Source organism: Felis catus, chromosome B3, assembly GCF_018350175.1.
Source record: "Felis catus isolate Fca126 chromosome B3, F.catus_Fca126_mat1.0, whole genome shotgun sequence".
Classification (NCBI taxonomy): domain Eukaryota; kingdom Metazoa; phylum Chordata; class Mammalia; order Carnivora; family Felidae; genus Felis; species Felis catus.
Window position 1 is genome coordinate 38156876 of NC_058373.1, and position 19719 is coordinate 38176594.

The 19719-nt window shown below is 48.6% G+C and overlaps 1 protein-coding gene across 4 annotated transcripts in view; it reads right to left on the bottom strand.

Moving 5' to 3' along the window:
- SMAD3 (SMAD family member 3) overlaps positions 1 to 19719 on the bottom strand; it is a 119616-nt gene that overhangs the window by 45298 nt on the left and 54599 nt on the right. The window contains exon 1 of one of the 4 annotated variants that reach the window (XM_045060702.1): positions 6147 to 6937. The exons of the other annotated variants lie outside the window; for them this stretch is intronic. Within the exon in view, the coding sequence (XP_044916637.1) occupies positions 6147 to 6256 (110 nt within the window). The 5' untranslated portion in view covers positions 6257 to 6937. Of the gene's footprint in view, positions 1 to 6146; positions 6938 to 19719 lie in introns of those variants that run through there. 4 annotated transcript variants of the gene reach the window in all.

Consider the following 19719-nt stretch of genomic DNA (forward strand, 5'->3'; position numbering starts at 1 on the left):
GGACCACAGAAGAACCAAGAGCAGGGAAGGCAGGGAACTCATCCAGTTCTAAAGAACTGGAAAACGAGGTCAGGCCCCGAGAAGTCTGTGGGAGGCAAGGCTTCAACAATTTTGCAAGGATGGCACAGTTTTTTGTCTCAACGCACACGACAGCCCTATCGCATGTGGGACGTGGTGCCACTAACTGCTGATCGAACCTCGTGAGCAAATCAGCTCCTGGCTGTGACCTGAAGTCCTTTGTGCTCGGCAAGTACTACTTGCAAATACTTACAGGTTTAATGAAGTGAAAATTCAGGGCCAAAGGAGTTCTATACAAATATTTGCTCTTCCAAAGCATACTTAATAAGATACTCCTCCATACGAAACTTTAAAAACAAAAATAAAACAAAACCCAAACATACAAGTTCCCCATTGACGCATTTTGTGTAGATGGCTTACTTCTGATGTCCTTAGCTGAAATTCTTTGCTTATTTAAACATTAAGATCAAAACTCCTGTTTACATCTGTACAATGAAGGATCACCCAGCCGTGAAAAGGAATTCATGATTGCAACAGGCAAGAACACAGAAGAATCTGAAAATAATTATGCTATGGGAAAGAAAGCTGACCCCTCCCCCAAGAAAAGATTACATCCTCTATGATTCCATTAGTGTAAGATTTTAGAAACTTAAAACTAATGTACAGTGACAGAAAGCAGATCAGTGATTGCCTGGGGCCTGGTGAAATTACAAAGGGACAGGAGGAGACTTTGGGGGTGACAGACCTGTTCATTATCTTGATTGTGGTGATAGTTCCATGAGTGCACACATATGTCAAACACATCAAATTGTACACTTTCAGTATGTACTTTCAGTATGGATTTACGTCCCTTATACCTCAGTAAAAATGTCTAAAAAAAAATTCCCGAAACCCTGATGGGAAAGTTATCAGAAAACCTGATTTTAAAATGCAGCAAAGAAGCAGGGCGCCCAGACATACATTGTTCCAACAGACTGTCAAAAATGTCTTGCTCTGCTAGGCGCATGACAAACTCTGCAAAGAGCCAATACTGAAACATGAATGGGCCGTGTTATGTTCCAAAAGAGGGGGACAGGCATACATGCTAAAGATTTCCCTGAAAAAGTAGTTATGGCCAGTCTGCTACCTTAATGCCTTACCTACTTAGTAATTCATGTGAAAACGCATGCAGATCCCATTACTTGATGCGGCTGGTGGGGGGGGGGGGGTGGGAGGTGGAGAGGGAAGGGAAGTACTACTCTGGGCTGAACTGATCCTAACAACAGTTCACCAGGGAAAAGCCCTGGAGGGCAAGGCAACCCAAAGTGGGTCAATAAACTTCAAGTTGGCAGTAGAGAAGAGATGGTACGCAGAGACCTCCCCCCACCCCCCCACCCTTTCTGCAGGGGAGCGAGGACTGGAGCACAGAGATCTGGCTGTTCTGCCTGGAGTTTCGGTCTGACTGGGAATGATCCACTGAGTAAAGAGACGTGCCAGGGAAAACGAGTAGGTCGTTCAAACTCAGGAGGAAACTTCTGGGTTTGCTGGACGCTGAGCTCTTTCCTGCACATGTGTACACGTCCCCGTGTTCCAGAGCAACATGGTGGGCCCACCGGATGAACCACATGGGCCCTTTCAAGAGCATCACAAGGCTATTTTGTGGGCTTTTGCAAAATCTCCTTGACAATTTGAGGTCGCTACAGCTTTGCTGTCATTTAGCACAGTGGTTTTCAAAAGGTCTTCAGAGGCCAGCAGCCTCTACATTAACTCAGGCCTCTGGACTCCCCTATCCCAGCCTCCTATTCCAAAACAAACCAGATGTCTAATTCTCTATCCATCAAGAAGCCTGAGATTTGGGGGTAGGTGGGGTGCATATCAGGAACATCACTTAGAAACCTCTTATCTAGGACACTGAGCAGAAAAAGCACTTAACACAGTTAAGACTGACACTGGGTGGGGGGAAGCAAAGGTGGGGGGCAGGCATTAACAAGGTGAAAAATAGAGTGTCACCATTCCTGAAGGAAATTCTTTCCAACCCGTTGGTGATTTGTCCTCAAAAGTTCTGCAGAAAGACCTAGTTTATTGCCAACCCAGCCCCGGGGTCGAGTGTTTCTAGTGCAATTCCACACAAACCATGGAGGCTCAGTAAACGTTCACAGATGGTGATGAATTCCTACTTCTGGCCAAGTACACAGGGCAAAAACAAACAAACAAACAAACAAACCCTAGCTATTAAACATTTGAATGCCGATGGTCCTGAAACGATGGGGGAAAAAGACACATGGAAGAATGAACACACAAAAGGAAATGAAACCGAACAGGTTAGCATAGTGGGCAAGAGAGCAGTGGACGCCAACTAGGACCTGACCCCGCATTGGCCAGCTGTGTGGCCTGGTGCAGATTACTTAAGCTCTCTGCGTCTTGGTTGCCTCAAATTATCCCAGGAGTAGATGTTATCCCCAATTTGAAATTCATGGTGCAGGAGACCGGGAAATGTGAGTGACATTTCACGGCATCAAGGGCAGTCTCTCCAAGGGCTGCTATCCTCACCCCATCCCACCCCACCCCCCAGGTGAACAGAGTCTTTAGAGCTCAATCGCTTTTCTGGGGGCTTCTGGCTACAAATTCAGCTGCCAGAAGATACGAATAAGTGAGGACCTGCTAGGGGTCCATCAGACATAAGAGCCACGGACTAGAAAGGGTATGAGGCCGCGGAGTCTAGTAGGTATACAGCAGATAGCCTCAAGACTTTCTGGTAATGAAAGACCAGCTGAGAGGTCATCTAACCCCCTAAGCACAGAATGCAAAGTTCGGCTATATACAAAGCTGAACGCAGTCTGCTCCTCAGTGACTTCTTCCTCCTGGTCCTCGTAGGACCTTCAAAGACTACGCAGAACAAGTGTCCCTGGCTGGGATTTCTCTGCTCCAGCTTCTACATCCCCAGGTTTTTCTTTAGATGAGGATCCTCTCCTGGGGACTTCTGCTGTGTTAAGCTTGCATTCATCCTGGTCAGAATCTCAGAGGAGGGGCACGGAATCACAACAGCCTGTGATACAGAGTGTGAGTAAGACACAGCTCACCCCGAAACATTAAACAAAATACGGCATAACAGAGAGAGTGCTTTGAACATTAACAGGTGCTCAATAAATATTTATTGTGCAAATGAATGCTCAAGGGAAGCCAAGTTAAGCTCCCCTCTCCTCTTCCCCACCTCGCTTGTGGTCAATCTGGGCAACTTCCGTAAGAAACTTCCCGTTGCCGGAATTCAAACACACAGAAGACAGCCACCAATTAATCGGTCTGGGCCGGAGGTTGAAAACAGGCAGTAGCCTACAGATGTTGTACTTGGCCTGCACAGTGTTTTTAAGATTTTTTAATTAGTTGCCATCTTTTAAAAGCTGGGAGGTTTCATATGTAAATCTAGACCTGGGGCATCTCTGGAAAATAAAAAGTCAGAAGATCTGGTAACACTTGACCACTGGCTGATGCCCCAAAGCCCCTTCTGCCTGGAAATGAATGCTCGGCCCTGCTGGGTCTTCACCCACCGGGCACCGCTTCCTGCACTCTGCCTGTCCCCGTGAGCATCTGAAACATCACTCCTTGTCAAACAAAATGGAACCTGAAAGGACAGGGACTGGCCTTGGTAGGGCAACCACGTGCCCGTTTATTTGGGACAGCCCCACTCGTACCTACTGTCCTGGTGTCATTGGTAAGGACACTCCCCTTTACTTCCAGAGACCAGGCTTGGGTAACAAGCTGTCTGGTCGCCCTGGGCCTCTACCGGCTCTAGACCAGTCTGCCTCACCTCGAGGATTCTGTACCCAGAGATCTCAGAAGGAGGGCCACTTGCTCTCTACACAGTTTCCTACCGTGAGGACTGCAAGCTTCTGGTGGAGTTTGCTCCACAAACAACGCCTTCAAACACGCGGCAGGGCTCATGGGACGCTTCCTGATGGCTATCTCCAGGCTGCGTAGGTGGCCAGCCCCTGACAGCCTGCAGCACTGAGTGCCAGGGGGAGGCTGTGGAGGGATGGCCAGGACTACACTGTGCACGTGGTGTGGGCAGAGGTCAAGCAAGTGTTAGGGAGAAGAAAGGAGTGTGATTACCAATTCTACCTCTGGAAACCATTTCTCTTGCCTGAAGTCAAAGGAGAACTACGGCCACTGCCCCCTTCACTCTTGCTTTCAGTGGGGACTAGAAGAGAGGATGGTGGCTTTTATGATGAGGTAAGTCATCTATTTGGATTTACGGTCTCTTCCAGAACCTTGCACCATCCTGGATCAAGCCTATTGACTTGTCAGGGCCGGGGTCACAGTCTACACCGATGTCTGCAGACAGACTTACCAAACCTTTAACTGAGTGAAGTTGGGTCGGAGTTAAAAAGAAAGAATTACCCAACATCTTGGGGGCCTTTTAGTGTAGCCAGGAAGTACCTTGCTTTAGGAGGGATGCTTGACAAAGTCACAAGGGCAGGAAAAGCAGGCAACGTGAGCTGTTTTTCATTGCAAACTGAAACACCCAGCTGGGGCTGCTGCGTTCTTAATGTTTATTTATTTTTGAGACAGAGCATGAGCAGGGGAGGGGCAGAGAATGAGGGAGACGCAGAATCGGAAACAGGCTCCAGGCTCTGAGCTATCAGCGCAGAGCCTGATGCAGGGCTCAAACTCATGGACATGAGATCATGACTTGAGCTGAAGTTGGGTGCTTAACCAACTGAGCCACCCAGGCACCCCCGGGGCTGCTGCATTCTTAAAGGCTTCCTAACACACCTGAATTCCGGCCTAGGCCAATGCCGAGGCTTTATATTTTAACCCTAACATCAAAGCCTTGCATTCCCAGTCTTTTAAGGGTTAAAGACCAGGGACAGAATGATTTCACTGAGGGAGGAGGAGAGCAGAAATGGCACCCTCCCCATCATAAAACTTCTGGCAAGAACAGACTGTGCAGAGGGGAAGGCAGGGCAGAAAACTGTGTGCTGCTGTCTTGACATTTTATAGAAAAACCCAATGTAACTAGATATCATAGGGCATCTGAGGCTTATTTTTCTCCCACATGTGAGCAAACAGAAGAAAACCTGGATTTAAATTAAAAAAAAAAAAAACTTAGTTAACATATAGTGTAATAATGATTTCAGGAATAGAATTTAGTGATTCATCACTTACATATAACACCCAGTGCTCATCCCAAAAGTGCCCTCCTTAATGCCCATCACCCATTTAGCCCATCCCCCTGCCCACCTCCCCTCCAGTAACCCTCAGTTTTATTCTCTGTATTTAAGAGTCTCTTACGGTTTGTCTCCCTATCTTATTTTTTCCTTCCCTTCCCCTATTTTTATCTGTTTTGTTTCTTAATTTCCACACGAGTGAAATCATGTATTTGTCTTTCTCTGACTTATTTTGCAGAATACACTCTAGTTCCATCCACACAGAAAAGCTGGTTCTTAAAAATCCTTAAGATACACATGAATTTAAATTCCTCACCTATTCTTCCTAAGTGAGCATATCACAAGAATCTGTGTGTAAGCTTCCTTTGGTAGCTATCTCAGATAAGCCCAAGCCCACTTTATTGGGCAGCAGGAGAGCTAAGAGAAGACACAATCTGTGTCTAAATGGGTTCCCGACACTTTGATCTCTCAGTTAACTCCGTAAACAGGCACAGGGAAGGGCTTTTGCTCTGAAGTGGGCAATCAGCTACTGTTGTTGAAACATTGAATGAAACCCCACAAAAAGGCGAAAGAGAAGACACATCAAAAGAAATTATATTTCACATCTTTCCTGATCAAGTCAACCAACAGCGATGGTTTGGAGGGTTAACGGGATGGAGGCTTGCCATCTCTCAGGGAGGGGAGGAGTTGAAGGGTATTTATAAATTCTCAGCTGGCTTTGGCCAGGGCCGCTTTTATTGATCTAGACAAACACAAATTATGATGGCTGACATGACTTGTATACACAAATAGCCGTCTGAAAACAGTCACAGGCCTAATTGAAGGAGACAGAAAAAAAAAAAAAAAATCAAAGGATGGACAAACGGAGGAACAACAGCAACAACAACAACAAAAAAACCGCCCTGACCCACAGAGCACCATTCTGGCTGCCTGGAGAAGCCAAGCAGGGGCCTTTCCTTTGAGGGGAGGTGGATGTTTACTTACACAGAGGAGTTCGCTTCCCTTGGGTGCAACTGTCCCAGGGAAGCCACCCAGCGCAGCCAGGACTGGAAAGAAGGAACAGCAACCTTTGCCAGCAGGCCCTCCCTGCGCATTCTGCTCCAGAGGCAGGCCCGGCCCTGATGTCATGTGGGGGGGCAGAGTCCCGGACACCGGAACCCAGCAGAGGGCCATGAGTAACGCCTCTGCTTCACTCACGCAGGGGGTTTCCTATGGGAACAGTGGCTTCCTGACACCCCAAGCATGCCCATCCCCACCCGGAGCGGGATAAAGCCGGAAGGCCTTTAACAGCTCTCTGGCCAGCAAGCCTGTGGACCAACAGGGAGACCAGCCCGCAGAGGAGAGAGCACTTGTCCCCATCCACTGGGCTTCCCGGCACACCGGCCTGGAGCTGCCCCTTCGGACGTCTGCCCAGGGTGCGGGCACGGAGTGTGAATTTGGAAGGTCACAGGGCAGGAGGTGGGGAAGCTGAAGACAGACAACACAGCCCTTCCTAGGAGAGGCCTGACGTCTAAGAGCTCCCGTTTTCTCTATCACGAAGAAGAAAGCACAAACACCCCCCAAAGGAGAAATCCGAGGGGAGAATACCTCACAAGCTTGTTCTCGACTCTTGAAAAGAAACAAGACATTTCGACCTGTCATTCTGGTCCCCCACAGGAAAGAAAAAGGGTACTGGAGAGACCGAACCCCAAACAAAACTGGTAATGGCTAACATCACACACCTGAAACATCTGTTGACGCTAAACAGTGGATCCAAGAATCCTATCTTCTTGGCAACCATGAATAACTGCAAAATCCACCCAAGTAAAAATTAAATCTCAAAGATAAAAAAGCTCAACATAAAAGTGGAAGTAGCTAAAACAGCAGGCAATGAAAGTCCTGGACTAAAACCTGATGGGAAAAAAATCCAGTAACTCAAATAATGCAAAGTTTTACCCAGGAGAATTGGGCTCAGTGGCAAAAAAAAAAAGTTAAAAAGCTCAAAATGGCAGAAGTTAAAGTCAGTACCGACAACAAGAAAGCAAACAAAACAGAAGTTTTGTTGTAAATGTACATGAGAAAGAGCTGATGCTAACGAAAATAATTTCAGTTAAAAAAACAAAGAACTCCAGAATAGTTTCACTGTGGGTACGCACCAAATGGCTGACGTATTAAATTGACTTGTAGTCAGTTTAAAATGATAAAATGAAAAATGCCCTAGACATTTTCAGTAAAGCTAGGTCAAAGGTCAAGCCCAGGAGAATGCCTCCCAATTTCCCTTAAGAGGAAGCAGGACCCCTCCCCTCCGTTGGGCATCTATCACCGTGCCTAGACCAGGGCCGGGCACCATGAAGAGTAGACATGGTGGGAAAAACGCCTTCGGCCACCAGGAGATGGCCTTCTGGTTCTAGCAGTGTCACTGACCTGACCTTAGTCGGATGGCTACCTCTCTCTTCCGGGGACCACACACAGGTTTAGGCTTGCTTGCTAAGAAACCCTAAGAAGCCATGGGGCTGGCCCCACTTGGAAGGCCCAGTGACCTCCAGTTCTTCACACTGTGGGGAGGGTAGAGCGGGCGGGGGGTGGGGATACCTCTGTTGGGGTGGAGGTCAGGGTAGGAGGGCAGTGCACAATTTTAAGGGTTACTTCTTTGTATGTTCCAAGTTCTCTGTAACAGTAACATGTTACAGTTGCTATCAAGGCAGTGGGGAGGGGTGGGAGGTATTACCAAAAAAAAGCCAAAACACCTGCTCTAACAATAACCAACTCCGGAATGTATTTACTCACATGAAAGGCCCAGATGACCCTGGGAGCTCAAGACCGCACAAGCTCAAATTTGCAATTACGCAGTGGGGTGGGGTCAAGTTTTAAGTCAAAGGCAAGGGATTTATAATTTTGGAATTTCCATTTGGGAACAAGTGGGTTTATTCTTTTTCTGAAGTCACACTCTCCTGGCCTTGAGTGTGCAGGCTGCTTCTTCCTGAATGCTGATCATTTGCTTTGGTGGTTCAGACACATTCCAATGGGGGCAATTTGACTTCATAAACAATAGGCTACAAAATCCCAGCTGGGAAAAACACACACCAATTCCAGGAGAGTAAACACCTGTGAGGAGGGAGGAAGATGAATAGGAAGAAGGCAGGAGTAACAGGAGGCCTTCAGAAGTCTTTTATTTTTTCTTAATAAAGAAGACATTACAGATATCTGAAGTGAATACTGGAAAAACATTAACATTCGTTAAATCTGATGGCAAGTGGGCAAGTTATAATTTACCTGTAACGTGCATGTTTCACATCTGTATGCTACAATGAAAGTACCTGCACAAAACCCCAACAACAATAGACCAAGGCCAGGCTCCTGATGTCGTGGAAAGGGTGTATGAACCAGCACAGACCCAGCAGAGAAAATCCAAGTTCACAGCCCTTTGGTATGTAAACACTTAGGAAATTCTTGGCCTGAGAGTATAGACAACAACATATTAACTTGTCTGTCTTCTATAATTTTTGTTATCATGGGGGGAAAAAGTTATTTAAAAAAAAAAAAAAAACAAAAACAAATGAGTGGAAGGGAAAAAAGAAAACTCTTCTTTAAACAGGGCCTACTTGGCACCAGATGCTTTGCAAGAAGTTCTGGGTATCAGCTCATCTAATCTTAACAGTCAAGAAGGGTGTTGTGACCCCTTATTTTCCCAAAGGAGGGAGCTGAGCTTCCAAAGGGTGAAGCCACTGGCCCAAGGTTATGAAGGCAGCAACAGCTGAGAGAGAAGCAAGCTGGGCCAGGGCTGCCTCCCTGAACTTCTGGCACAGGGAGGGGACCTCCAAGTAAGAGGGACTCACTGGGGCCACCCTCTCTCCTCCGCTAACCCACCTGCCACCCTTCACGGTATCCCATGGGTTGGCCAGAACCCAGATGGCAAACCACTGCAACAGACAAGGAGCCTTCCAAAACACAGGCCTTCCTCTCTTGTCTCTGCCATTCCAAAATCAGGCCAGCTCTGTCCCTTGCACCTCCTTAAGTTTCCCCATGCAGCTTTCCCTAGACAGGACCACCTGGGATGCATTACCCCCCCCCTCCCCGCCCCCCCCCTCAGGACACTGGGAGGGTCTGAAGGGCTGAGGGCATGGGTGCCAGTGTCCTCCTCTGCCTCACAACTACATTAAACTTCACCTCTACAGACCTCAGTTTCCTCATCTGTAGAAGAATGGAGGCACCACTGTGTCTCACACGGTCTCTGTATTAGGTGCTCTTAGAACAGAGCCTGGCACAGTCACATGCAAATATTTACCATTAATATAATGGTTCTTAGCAACCCCATGGGCATACGATTTTTCCCAATACCTAGACTTCAGACTTTTCAAGAAGGGGATCATGCCTTTAGTAAGTAAGACATCCTGTTAGTAAGAAAAGTGATGGAGGGCGGCCAGGGACTCCCAAAAGTAGCTTTTCACAGTGTTCTGCCAATCTGACGTCTCTGTGTAACACATGCACACACGCATACACACACAACTGGGGGAGATGATGTCACAGGGCTTCACCTCCAGTGGGTCAGTGAGAACAGCATTTCAAAAGGCCTCTGATGGCTCAATGGCATCTCAAAGACCCAGTTCATCCGGCTTAGGGAGCCCCAGGAAGAGCTCCTGCTGCAAACAGCTCAACACTGACACACATTCCCTGCTAACTAACCACAGGCCGATTTCACTCACACGACAGCACATTCTAAGTGTGCAGTGCTGGGGCTTGGCTTGGGGTGAGCCTGGGGATTCACCAGGCTCCTTAAAGTGAGACACACAGGATTTTACACCTGTACCCTGAGTGCATGGCAGAGGGGGACTCTGACCGGATCACCTCTAGTCCAATAGGGAGCACCACTCTGGGCAGGAGTACGTCTCAATGCGAAACATGAAAGGCTCAAGCTGATTAGCACCTGGGAAGCAGGGGCAGTGGTGCCCGGAGTGTCAGAGCATAGGTTCTGTGCTATGTGACTTTGGGCAAGTCACTGACGCTCCCTGAATCGCTCAGCTGCCCTACTCAGAAAATGAGAAGGTTACAACAGATCAGTATGAAGTCCCTGCCAGTTTTTAGATTGTTGGAAAAGTGCGTTTTTCTGGGAGAACATTTGAGTCTGTCTTACTTTCCCAAAATCACAGACTTAAGTGAAAACCAAAGCAACTCTTGGGTGCCCCCCCAACACCCATCTGCTTCTGCTAGAGTTCCTGTCGGTCCCTGAAAAGTCCTCCCAACCCTGTTCTAATTTGTAGCTAATTACAAGGAACTGCACTTATATTCATTTTTGGGTTTACAAATGGAAAATACTAATGACTCTGTAAATTAATTTCAGATTTGGCTCCATAATTTCTGGCAAGAAGATCATACTCTGTTTTCCTTCTCATTGTTTTTAGAGGCAAATGGCAACTCAGCCCACCCCCCAAAAATACATTAAAAATTCCAATTAAGCTTTTCTGAAAAAGCGGCAATATAATAGTGGCATTTGGGGCAAACTTATGTTACAGTGTGGAAGATTACAGCTGTAAGCCAGGAAGTACGCACATGGGCCGAAGGGAACATGGTTTTCCTTGGGCAAGAACACGGATTCCAGGTCCGGGAGGGCTCTTCCCGTTGCTGCCAGCATCTCGGCAAATGCCGTCAAATTCACCCTTCCAAACAGATGGTCACAGCAACCTGCCCAGAGAGGAGGCACAGACCCCACACCGGGCAAGACCTGGTCTCTGCCGCTTTGGCGAGACTACTGTATCGTGTCCTGTATGCGACACAGATAGGCCATCACCAAATCGGACAAGCGTTCTAAGGGAGTGACCGGGAGGGCGAAGAGGCACAGGACATGGGTCAGAGGAGATGAGGAAGCAGATGATGCTTTGTAGGGAGGAGAGAAATCTGAGCAGACAGGGTAGATTGTCCGAAAGGATAGAAGACTTAATGGTGGGCTGGCCTAAAGGGTGGGAAAGTTACAGGGAAGCAGATTTCTGCTCAACTTGAGTTTATTAGAAGGAGAGAAAGTACACAGCGCTGCCTTAGGATGACGAGTGGAGGGTGTCAGCAGCTTGCAGATGATAAGCCATCTTACATTCAAGTCATGCTTCCCCGGAATTCAGTACTGTGAAGCACGGCTCCTCATTCGACGCGTGTACCACTTCTCCAAAGCCAACAACAAAAACCTACTCAAAAGTACATCTTCCTCAATATGGAAATGGGAACTCAGAGGGTTGGGGCCACGCTTCTAGTCAAGCAGCTAATAAGTGCAGGTGCAGGGAACCGAACACAGACCTCCTATGCAATGCTCTTCCCTTCTAATTCCTCCTATTCCAGAGCCTCAGAACCCCTGATCCTTGGATCAGAAGGCTGGGCTTGGGGGTCCTGTCCCATCAGCAGTCCCCTACAGGAGGCACAAGGCATCCACCCTGGTCTAGCTCCATCTTGCCTAGGAAGGGATTCCTAAGGGGACCGAACACCATGCAGTGTGCATGCCCTTTGATTTTCCATCGCAGACAAGGGCAAACAGTGAGACTGTTCCTCTCAAAGCCACACCACACCCCCGGCACAGGTGGCAGGGACAGTCATTCACCCAGCAAGTGCTAAATTCTGAGTGTCCACATGCTATAAAGTATGGTGAGGGTCAGGCTGAGGTTCCCGGCATGGGAACCTGCCATTCTCACAGAGCGAGGAGATGCACTGTCATGTACCTACATGGCAGGGTCCATATGGCTGACCTCTTTAAGACTCAGTATCTCCCTCTAGGAAGTCAACGGTTTGCTAGTCATTCTCCATGAGATGGAGTCCCATGTCTCTAAAGCATAGGACTTCTCAGGTGGCCACCACTATGGGCTGGGTTCTCTGCAGGCTATTGGTTCCATGGAAGATGATGGCCCTAAGTGCTCCCAGTCTAGGGAAGATCATACCCTATGCATGCCTTGTATAATGAGGGAAAAGAAGCAGGTCAGAGGAACAGAGAGATACCCTGATGGGGCACACACACTTTATCTCTCTCACACTAATACATCAGTCTTAGGTAGTATCCCAAAGCAGCATGATCTCCTGGGAAGGCTGGTTTCTGAGGAGGGTGGAATGGCTGACCCTGCCCCCACCTTATGGTTGGTAAAACTGAAGATCAGACCGGGCTTCACAAGAAGGTACCGGTGAGGACCAGTACTGGACCCCAGTGATCGAGAAACAGTGAGGTACAGGGACTACATCAGGGTACCACAGAGGCCAGGATTGAAACCCCAGCTCTGCCAGAGTTGTGGGACCTCAGAGAGCAACAGGTCTCTGTGCCTTGGTTCCCCCCTCTTTATCACAGACTTGGGAGGAATCCCCAGTGCCCGGCACCCAACAGACATCAGCCACTATTCAACATCCAGTCGCTGCGACTGCACTTGAAAATAAAACAAGTACATTAAAAAACCAAAAATTGGAGACTGTAGCTCAATGCCTGGCAAATAGAAAGAGCTCAACGACGGACTGCTGGCTGGATAGACAGACAGACAGACAGATGGACAAGTGAATCAAAACCCCTTAGTTCTGAGGGCTTAGATCTTCCATTCAGCAGCCATTCAACCTCTTGATAGAGACCTTCACCCCAAGCCTCAGCCTCCTACACTGGAGTGGGGGGTAGCGTGAGTACCTCCAAGGGCTGCGGCGAGGCCTCACCATTCTGACAACCATCCTCAGAGGTACACAGAGTATCATATGCAGGGTCAAGATAACACCCAATAATTCTTGCTTAAAGCATGTACTCAGTCAATATTTCCTAAATGAGCGAGTGTGTAACTGCAGGAGGTCATACATGCATTCAAGAACTTGCTCAACACCAGCCTCCCTGAATTCTTGGGAGCTCCCCAGGCAGAAACTCTCAGCTGCTTCAAGGCTCTTGAAATGCGTGGCATTCCCAGCTGGTAGGGGGAGCAGGGCCCCCGGCTCCCAGGCCTCTGCCATGGCTGCCCATCACCAGCTCCCCACACCCACCACACACACCCACTAGCTATCACCAGCCCCGCCTCCCAGTGTCTGCATAGGGTGCCTTTCCGACGGAACCTGTATTAGACAGAATGCTGCTTTGACACACACCTATCACCTCAACCAAAGCAGGCCCAGGCCTTGTGAATGGACATCCCGAAGCCCCTGTTGGAACAGGCCAGCCACGGGGCCCCTCTTGTGCCCTGGAGCTCATGTGCCAGGGCCCCTCTTGCGCCCTGGAGTACTCATCCCCAATACTACGCAGTGCGCAAGTTCTCCGTTCTCTGTGCAGGGAAAAGAGGCTATGGGAGTGGAAGGCTCTTAAGTCAGCAGGCCCAAATTCCAGCTCCGCCTCTGACTGTGACCTTGGGGAAGTTGCTTGGCCCCTCTGCGCCTGTTTCCTTGTTTGTAAAACGTTTCTGATACCTACCTCACAAGGCTGCTGTGAGGTTTAAATGGCATAACAAAGGTAGCGTGTCCAGCACGGGACCTGGGACACAGCAGACACTCAGCCAATGCAAGGCCCCCTGGTCCTCAGTGGAGAGAAGACCTGAGCTACAGCCCCACTCTGCTCCCTCACTGGCCGTGGAACCAATCAAGTCACAGCCGCTGTGAGTGCACCTTTTTCCTCCAAAGTGCAGGTGACATTAGCTGACCTAACAAACCCTAGAGCTGTGCCACCCATTAGGGCAGCTGTCAGCCACATGTGGCTACTGAACACTTGAAATATGGACAGTCCAAAATGAGATGTGCTCCAAGTGTGGAGAACACATTAATGTCAAAGACTTAGTATGGCTTTAAAAAAGAACATGAGGTAGGGGACACCTGGGTGGCTCAGTCGGGTTAAGCGTCTGACTTTGGCTCAGGTCATGATCTCACAGCTTGTGGGTTCAAGCCCCACGTCGGGCTCTGTGCTGACAGCTCAGAGCCTGGAGCCTGTGTCTCCCTCTCTCTCTGCTCCTCTCCTGCTCATGCTCTGTATCTCTCCAAAATAAACATTAAAAAATTTTTTTTCAATCTAAAAAAAAAATAAAGTAGTTCATTAACAAATTTTATATCAAGTACATGCCGAGTGAAGGATTTTTCATATACTGTGTTAAAATACAACTGAAAATTAATTTAACCTTTTTCTTTTTACATTTTAACATAGCTATAAGAAGATTTCACATTGCTTATGTAGCATGATTAATATTTCTATAACACGGCACTCATCTAGGACAATAATCAATAGTTATTGCTATAGATGTTCTTCTCTCCCCACAAAGACTGATTCCCTCTAGAGAAGGGACCCCTGGTAGCTCCTTTTTTTCTCACAGTACCTAATATACAGTGCACACTGAAATACTCTCGGGGATCTGTAAGATTTTAGAAATGGCCACGTGGGCACCATGCACCAGGAACCATGTCCATGTATGAAAAAACATATTGGCTCATTTAATTCTTCTGAGAACCCATGCAGTAAGCTTTATTCTCCATATTTTACAGGGAAGGAAACAGAGGCTCAGAAAGGTTGAGTGATTTGCCCCAGGCCACTGAAAGGTCAGGGTCAGTTGGGAGCTGAACCATAAGTCCAGGCTCTTCTCTGTTGTCCATGAGACAAGCACATAATCCACACTCCTTGTCCATGTGAGGCCTCAAAACCATACACCTCCCAGAAGAACTCCAGTCCAGTGGCTCCCTGCTTCCCATCCCCACCCCACCGCCAAAGGATTTCCCAGCAAGTCAGAAATGACACACCACCAAATGGAGTCCGTGTATAACCATGTCCACGTCTGGCCGAGGCTCGGTTAGCTCAGAATTAGTCACATTTTTAAAAAGGCCGAGTGGTAGGGAAGGTGATTCTGTTTTGTTACCTGCCTGGGAACTTCCTGGCCAGGGTACAGGTGGGAACCTGCGGACATAATGAACCAGTGAACAGCAAAGGGCCTGATAAGGTTGTTTTGTTTGTTTGTTTGTTTTCAGAGGAACTCGTTAGTTACACTGAGTATTCCTGAGGTGCAGAAACTCAACTCCTCCCGACCCCATTAAAACCACCTCTCTGACACCTCCAGCCCACATGGTCCTCTGGGCTCTGGATGTCCACTCGGGACTACGCACAGGCTTCTTTAGCCTGTGGGGAAAGGCCCTGAGCCAGACACCAGACAGGCTGACCGTCAGGATGTATTGCTGGATGAGCGGGCGAGGAGATGGGCATATGCACTCGAACCCATAAAGGGAAAGAACACACAGACAGCGTGTGTCTTGAGGAACTCCCAAGAGGGTGTACAAAGGACAGGAAAAATAAGAGGGCTGTGCAAGATCTACACACAACTACCCACCAAACAAGTACTGACTTGAACAGTCCTTTCTTTTGGCTAACCTGTGCCGTCACAGTGAGAATGCTGTGTGCTGGTCGAGCTTGGCGAAGGGAAAGGCCAGCGTGGGCCAGTGAATCTGGGAAGGCTTCAAGGAGGAGGACGCACCTGCATGAGGAGCAGGGTTCAGACAAGACATTCCGATGGATGGCTGTGTCAAGCCAGTCACTTAACCTCTCAACCTCTTGGCTTCCTTTTTTTTTAAAAAGGGGGCGGGGGATGGGGGGACAGCAGGCAGAGAGGGAGGAGAAAGAGAAAAACAAAACGCCTGGTAGACAGTTCACATTCGACCTCAGACAGGGTAAATATTTACTCATGCATTCATGAGCCTGGCTTTAAGTTGGAGCCACCTGGGTTTATGCTGGTGTCTGGTCTTGATTTGAAGGCCCGAGGTGGCCAGCGTTCAGCCCAGGGCACAGAGTCCAGCCCCACACCTTGTCTGTCTGCGAGCTAAATGGATCTTGTTTGATGGCAGTGGAAAAACTGACCACCGGGATGACCCTGCTGCTCCTGCCAAGACACCAGGGAGTTGCAGCCCTCGGTCTGCTCCTGCCCCTGCTACCCTGTGCGGGGACACCCTGAGCGTGTGCACCTGTGTGGGCAGTGTTCATCTCCCCCTCACCACGAAGCGGCAAAGGAGGCACACTGCCCCCCATTCCTCAGATGAGCTAACGGACCCTCAGCAAAGCCGTACAAATGGCACAACCCTAGCCAGGAGGAGAGTTGACCCAGCCCCGCGAGATTCCATTGTCCACTCTCCCATACAAACCATGAAGCTGAGGAAAATACTCATTCGCCCACCAAGTATTTACTGAGGGCCTACTGTGTGCCAGGCTCTGTCCCAGGCACTGGGACAGAAGACATGGGGATACAGCCATAGACAGGACAGGGAAGGTCCCTGTCCTTGGGGAGTGGGCATTCCATACAAGGAGACTGTCCCTAAACACACAACATAAAATTTAAGAAAATTCTAGGAGGTCATACAGATTTAATGTCGGAGTTAGGAGGTTTAAGCAGTGCCAATCACTGGGCCACGTTAGCATGAAGGTCCTTAAGAATCACCTTGAAGTACCTTTTTTTTTTTTTTTTTTTTTTGAGAGGCAGAGGCAGAGAGAGAGAGACAGAGACAGAGACAGAGAATCCCAAGCAGGCTCCACAGTGTGGAGGCCAACATGGGGCTCAAACTCACAAACCGGGAGGTCAGGACCTGAGCTGAAACCAAGAGTCGGACGCCTAACTGACTGAGCCACCCAGGCGCCCCAAATCACGTTTAAAATACATATTCCCATAAGGTACCCCAGGGGTTCCGTTAGCAGTGGAGGGAGAAGCCAGGAAACCCACATCTTTGTTAGAGGGCTGGGAGAAGGGGTGGCCCTGGAGCCCCGACAGCCTTGGGTCTAGGCACAGGGCTCTGGCCTTGATCTGCCACATGGAGCCACAGAGGACAGGAACGGCAACGCATGCCTTGATCTTAAAAGGGTATCATAACATTGGTGCGGACCACCTGGCAGGATGGCACTGAGAAACAAAGGCAGCTGGGAAGGCAAACTGTAAAGGGCTGCACACGCGGGAGTTACGTGTATTCTTAAATCATACTACTGGTAAGACAGGACGCAGGAGACCACCACCAAGCAACCCCCTAGGAGACCCAAGGCTCCTGTCAAATGTACAGCTGCTCAGCGACAAACACCCCCACACATAACCCACTGAGCCAAATAAGATAACTCTTACTCAAGCGCGATTGCTCAACATGGGCCCGCGTGTGGGTTTCCAAGCAGCCGGCCCATCCTGTGGGAACCCAGCGTGTGGGGTTCCTGGTTAGGCGAGCGGCTGCGAGAAATTACCCCACGGCCCGCGACTCTAGCCCACATGTTGCTCTTTTGGTCAGTGCACTTCATCCAGCAGTGACCTAACCCCAGCGCTAGTTAAGTCAGCAGCAGCCTCTCCTGTTATCCAGCAAGCACCAGCTCACATTTCAGGCTGTTTGCTCCCCTGGGCATGACTCAGAGAGTCAGTTGTCTTAAAAAAAAAAAAAAAATGCTTTTCATATTTCAAATCAAAAATAAATACCACGCACTCTGGACGCATGCCATCACAGATGTCTCTGTTGTGCAAAGGCCCCAGGAAGACGAAAAAGTGGTTAATTCAGATCATCCTGTCCCTGTGGCCTTAATCTATGCTGGGCTACAAGAGGCCAGGTCACAGGGCTGATTTCTGGCTTGGGCAGTCACAGTGAGGGCAGGGGTTCATGCATTCATTGGGACTCCGGAAAATGAAAAGCAAATGCCTTGCAGGGTAATCCCACTAGAAACCAGCATGGATCTAAGCAGAGATGAGCAACATCCCCCCAGAGAGGCTCTCTGTACCTGACCTCAGCAGGTCTCAATCCCTAAAGAAGGCAGATAGTCAGAAAGCACAAGGCTGGGAAGTGCAGGGGCAGCCCCAAGCATGGCCAAACGAGCCTGTCCAGCAGGAACAGGCCCTGCCCTGCACGCAAGCATTGCCTGGCCAGTAGGGCCCCCGGCACTTGCTTCCCAGGGCTTTCCCCACCCCCAATCCCAATCCTGATCCACCCACGCCTCTGACCACTTGGCTTCCTGGGTGGGGTGCCCACAAGGAGAACACGCCCTGGTTATAACCCCACAGTGGTTATACTTTTCAACAAATAAACTAGTGGCTTGATTTGTGCTTCAGCTTCTTACAGGTTAGTGGGAGCCAGCAGGTCTGACTCCAGGCCTGACAAAGTAAGGTTTCTGAATCAGAAAGGGCAGGCCCAGCTCCCAGGTAAATTCAGCACAATCAGGGCCATCTTCTGGCTACCAGCCTCCCCCTGGCTGACCCCATGTCACATCTTTCCTTCCATCTGCACTTGGGCACCCCACTGGGAGGTTTTTCAAGGGGCTCTAAGGCCACAACCTAGAAAAATACCTTTGAAAGCTTAAAGTAAAAGCTGAAACTTCAGGGAGCCTGGATGGCTCAGTCGGTTGGGCATCCGACTTCGGCTAAGGTCATGATCTTGCGGTTCGCAAGATCGAACCCCATGTCATTGCTCTGCCGACAGCTTGGAGCCTGGAGCCTGCTTTGGATTTTGTGTCTCCCTCTCTCTGCCCCTTCCCCACTCGTGCTCTATCTCTCTCTTGCTCTCAAACCTGAATAAACATTAAAAAAATTTTTTTAATAAAAGCTGAAACTTCACCTACAGCCCTGTTTAATTTCTATTCAAACACGGTCACAAGTAAAGCCCTGATCGACTGTGATACCGACTAATGAGGCGCTCTGATTTATGAATATTCCCATTACCCAAAGAGAATTAGAAACATGCTCTTCTTTTTCTAATTGCCTATGATAATATTTCCAGGGAGTATTTGTCTACTTTCCTCTCTCAAGTCCATTTCTCCAAAGATAGTAGATTCTTCTTCTAAAGAAAAAAAAGGATCCCACCCACCCCTCGGGCCCAGATTATGAAGGGAATTCTCACGGTGGAGGTCAGCAAGCTGTGTGAGCCGCAGAGGTGGATGGTCAGCTGGGTTGCCGAGACACCCCAGGACAGCCACCAGCAATTTCTTCTTCCAAAGGAACAAAAGCCTTAAAATAAAATCAACCTATTTTCCAGGGATTTGTGTCAGTCTTAGTCTGCAGGGTCTCTAAAGAGCTGGTATTTAGAATACACCATTTTCCTTCTGTTTCTAGACTTTCTGGATACCCTGGGATGTATAGGTTATATTTTCCAGATTAGCAGTTGGAGTGATCACTTTAAATTTTGAGGTCCTCCACCTGAAAAGACATCTGAGGGCTGCAGAAAAACACTGAACGTATCATTGAGAAATATAATTAAAAGATAATTTCAAAATAAGTTTCTCCTGTTTCCCAACTTCTTGGGTGTCCCATAGGTCAGAGTGCCTTATGTGTGGGACACCAAGCTAGAAGATTAGAATACTAGGAGGAGATGATACCATCATAACGCTAATCGCTACCATTTAAGTAGCATTTACAAGATGCCAGGAAGGGTAAACCTCTCACACATGTTGCAATTTAATCTTTAAAAAAAATCCAGTGAGATATTTCATCCCTATTTTACAGAGGAGGAAATTGAGACTCAGGAAGTTTAAGTACTTGCTGGAGTACCATGATCTGCAAATAGTGGGGTCAGGATTTGAATGCTGGTCTATGCAACCCCAAAGCCCTGTGCTTTTGCACCCTATGGAATGGTCTCAGGCCACATAAACGTCACTGCAGTGTTTTTCTCTCCATGAAAA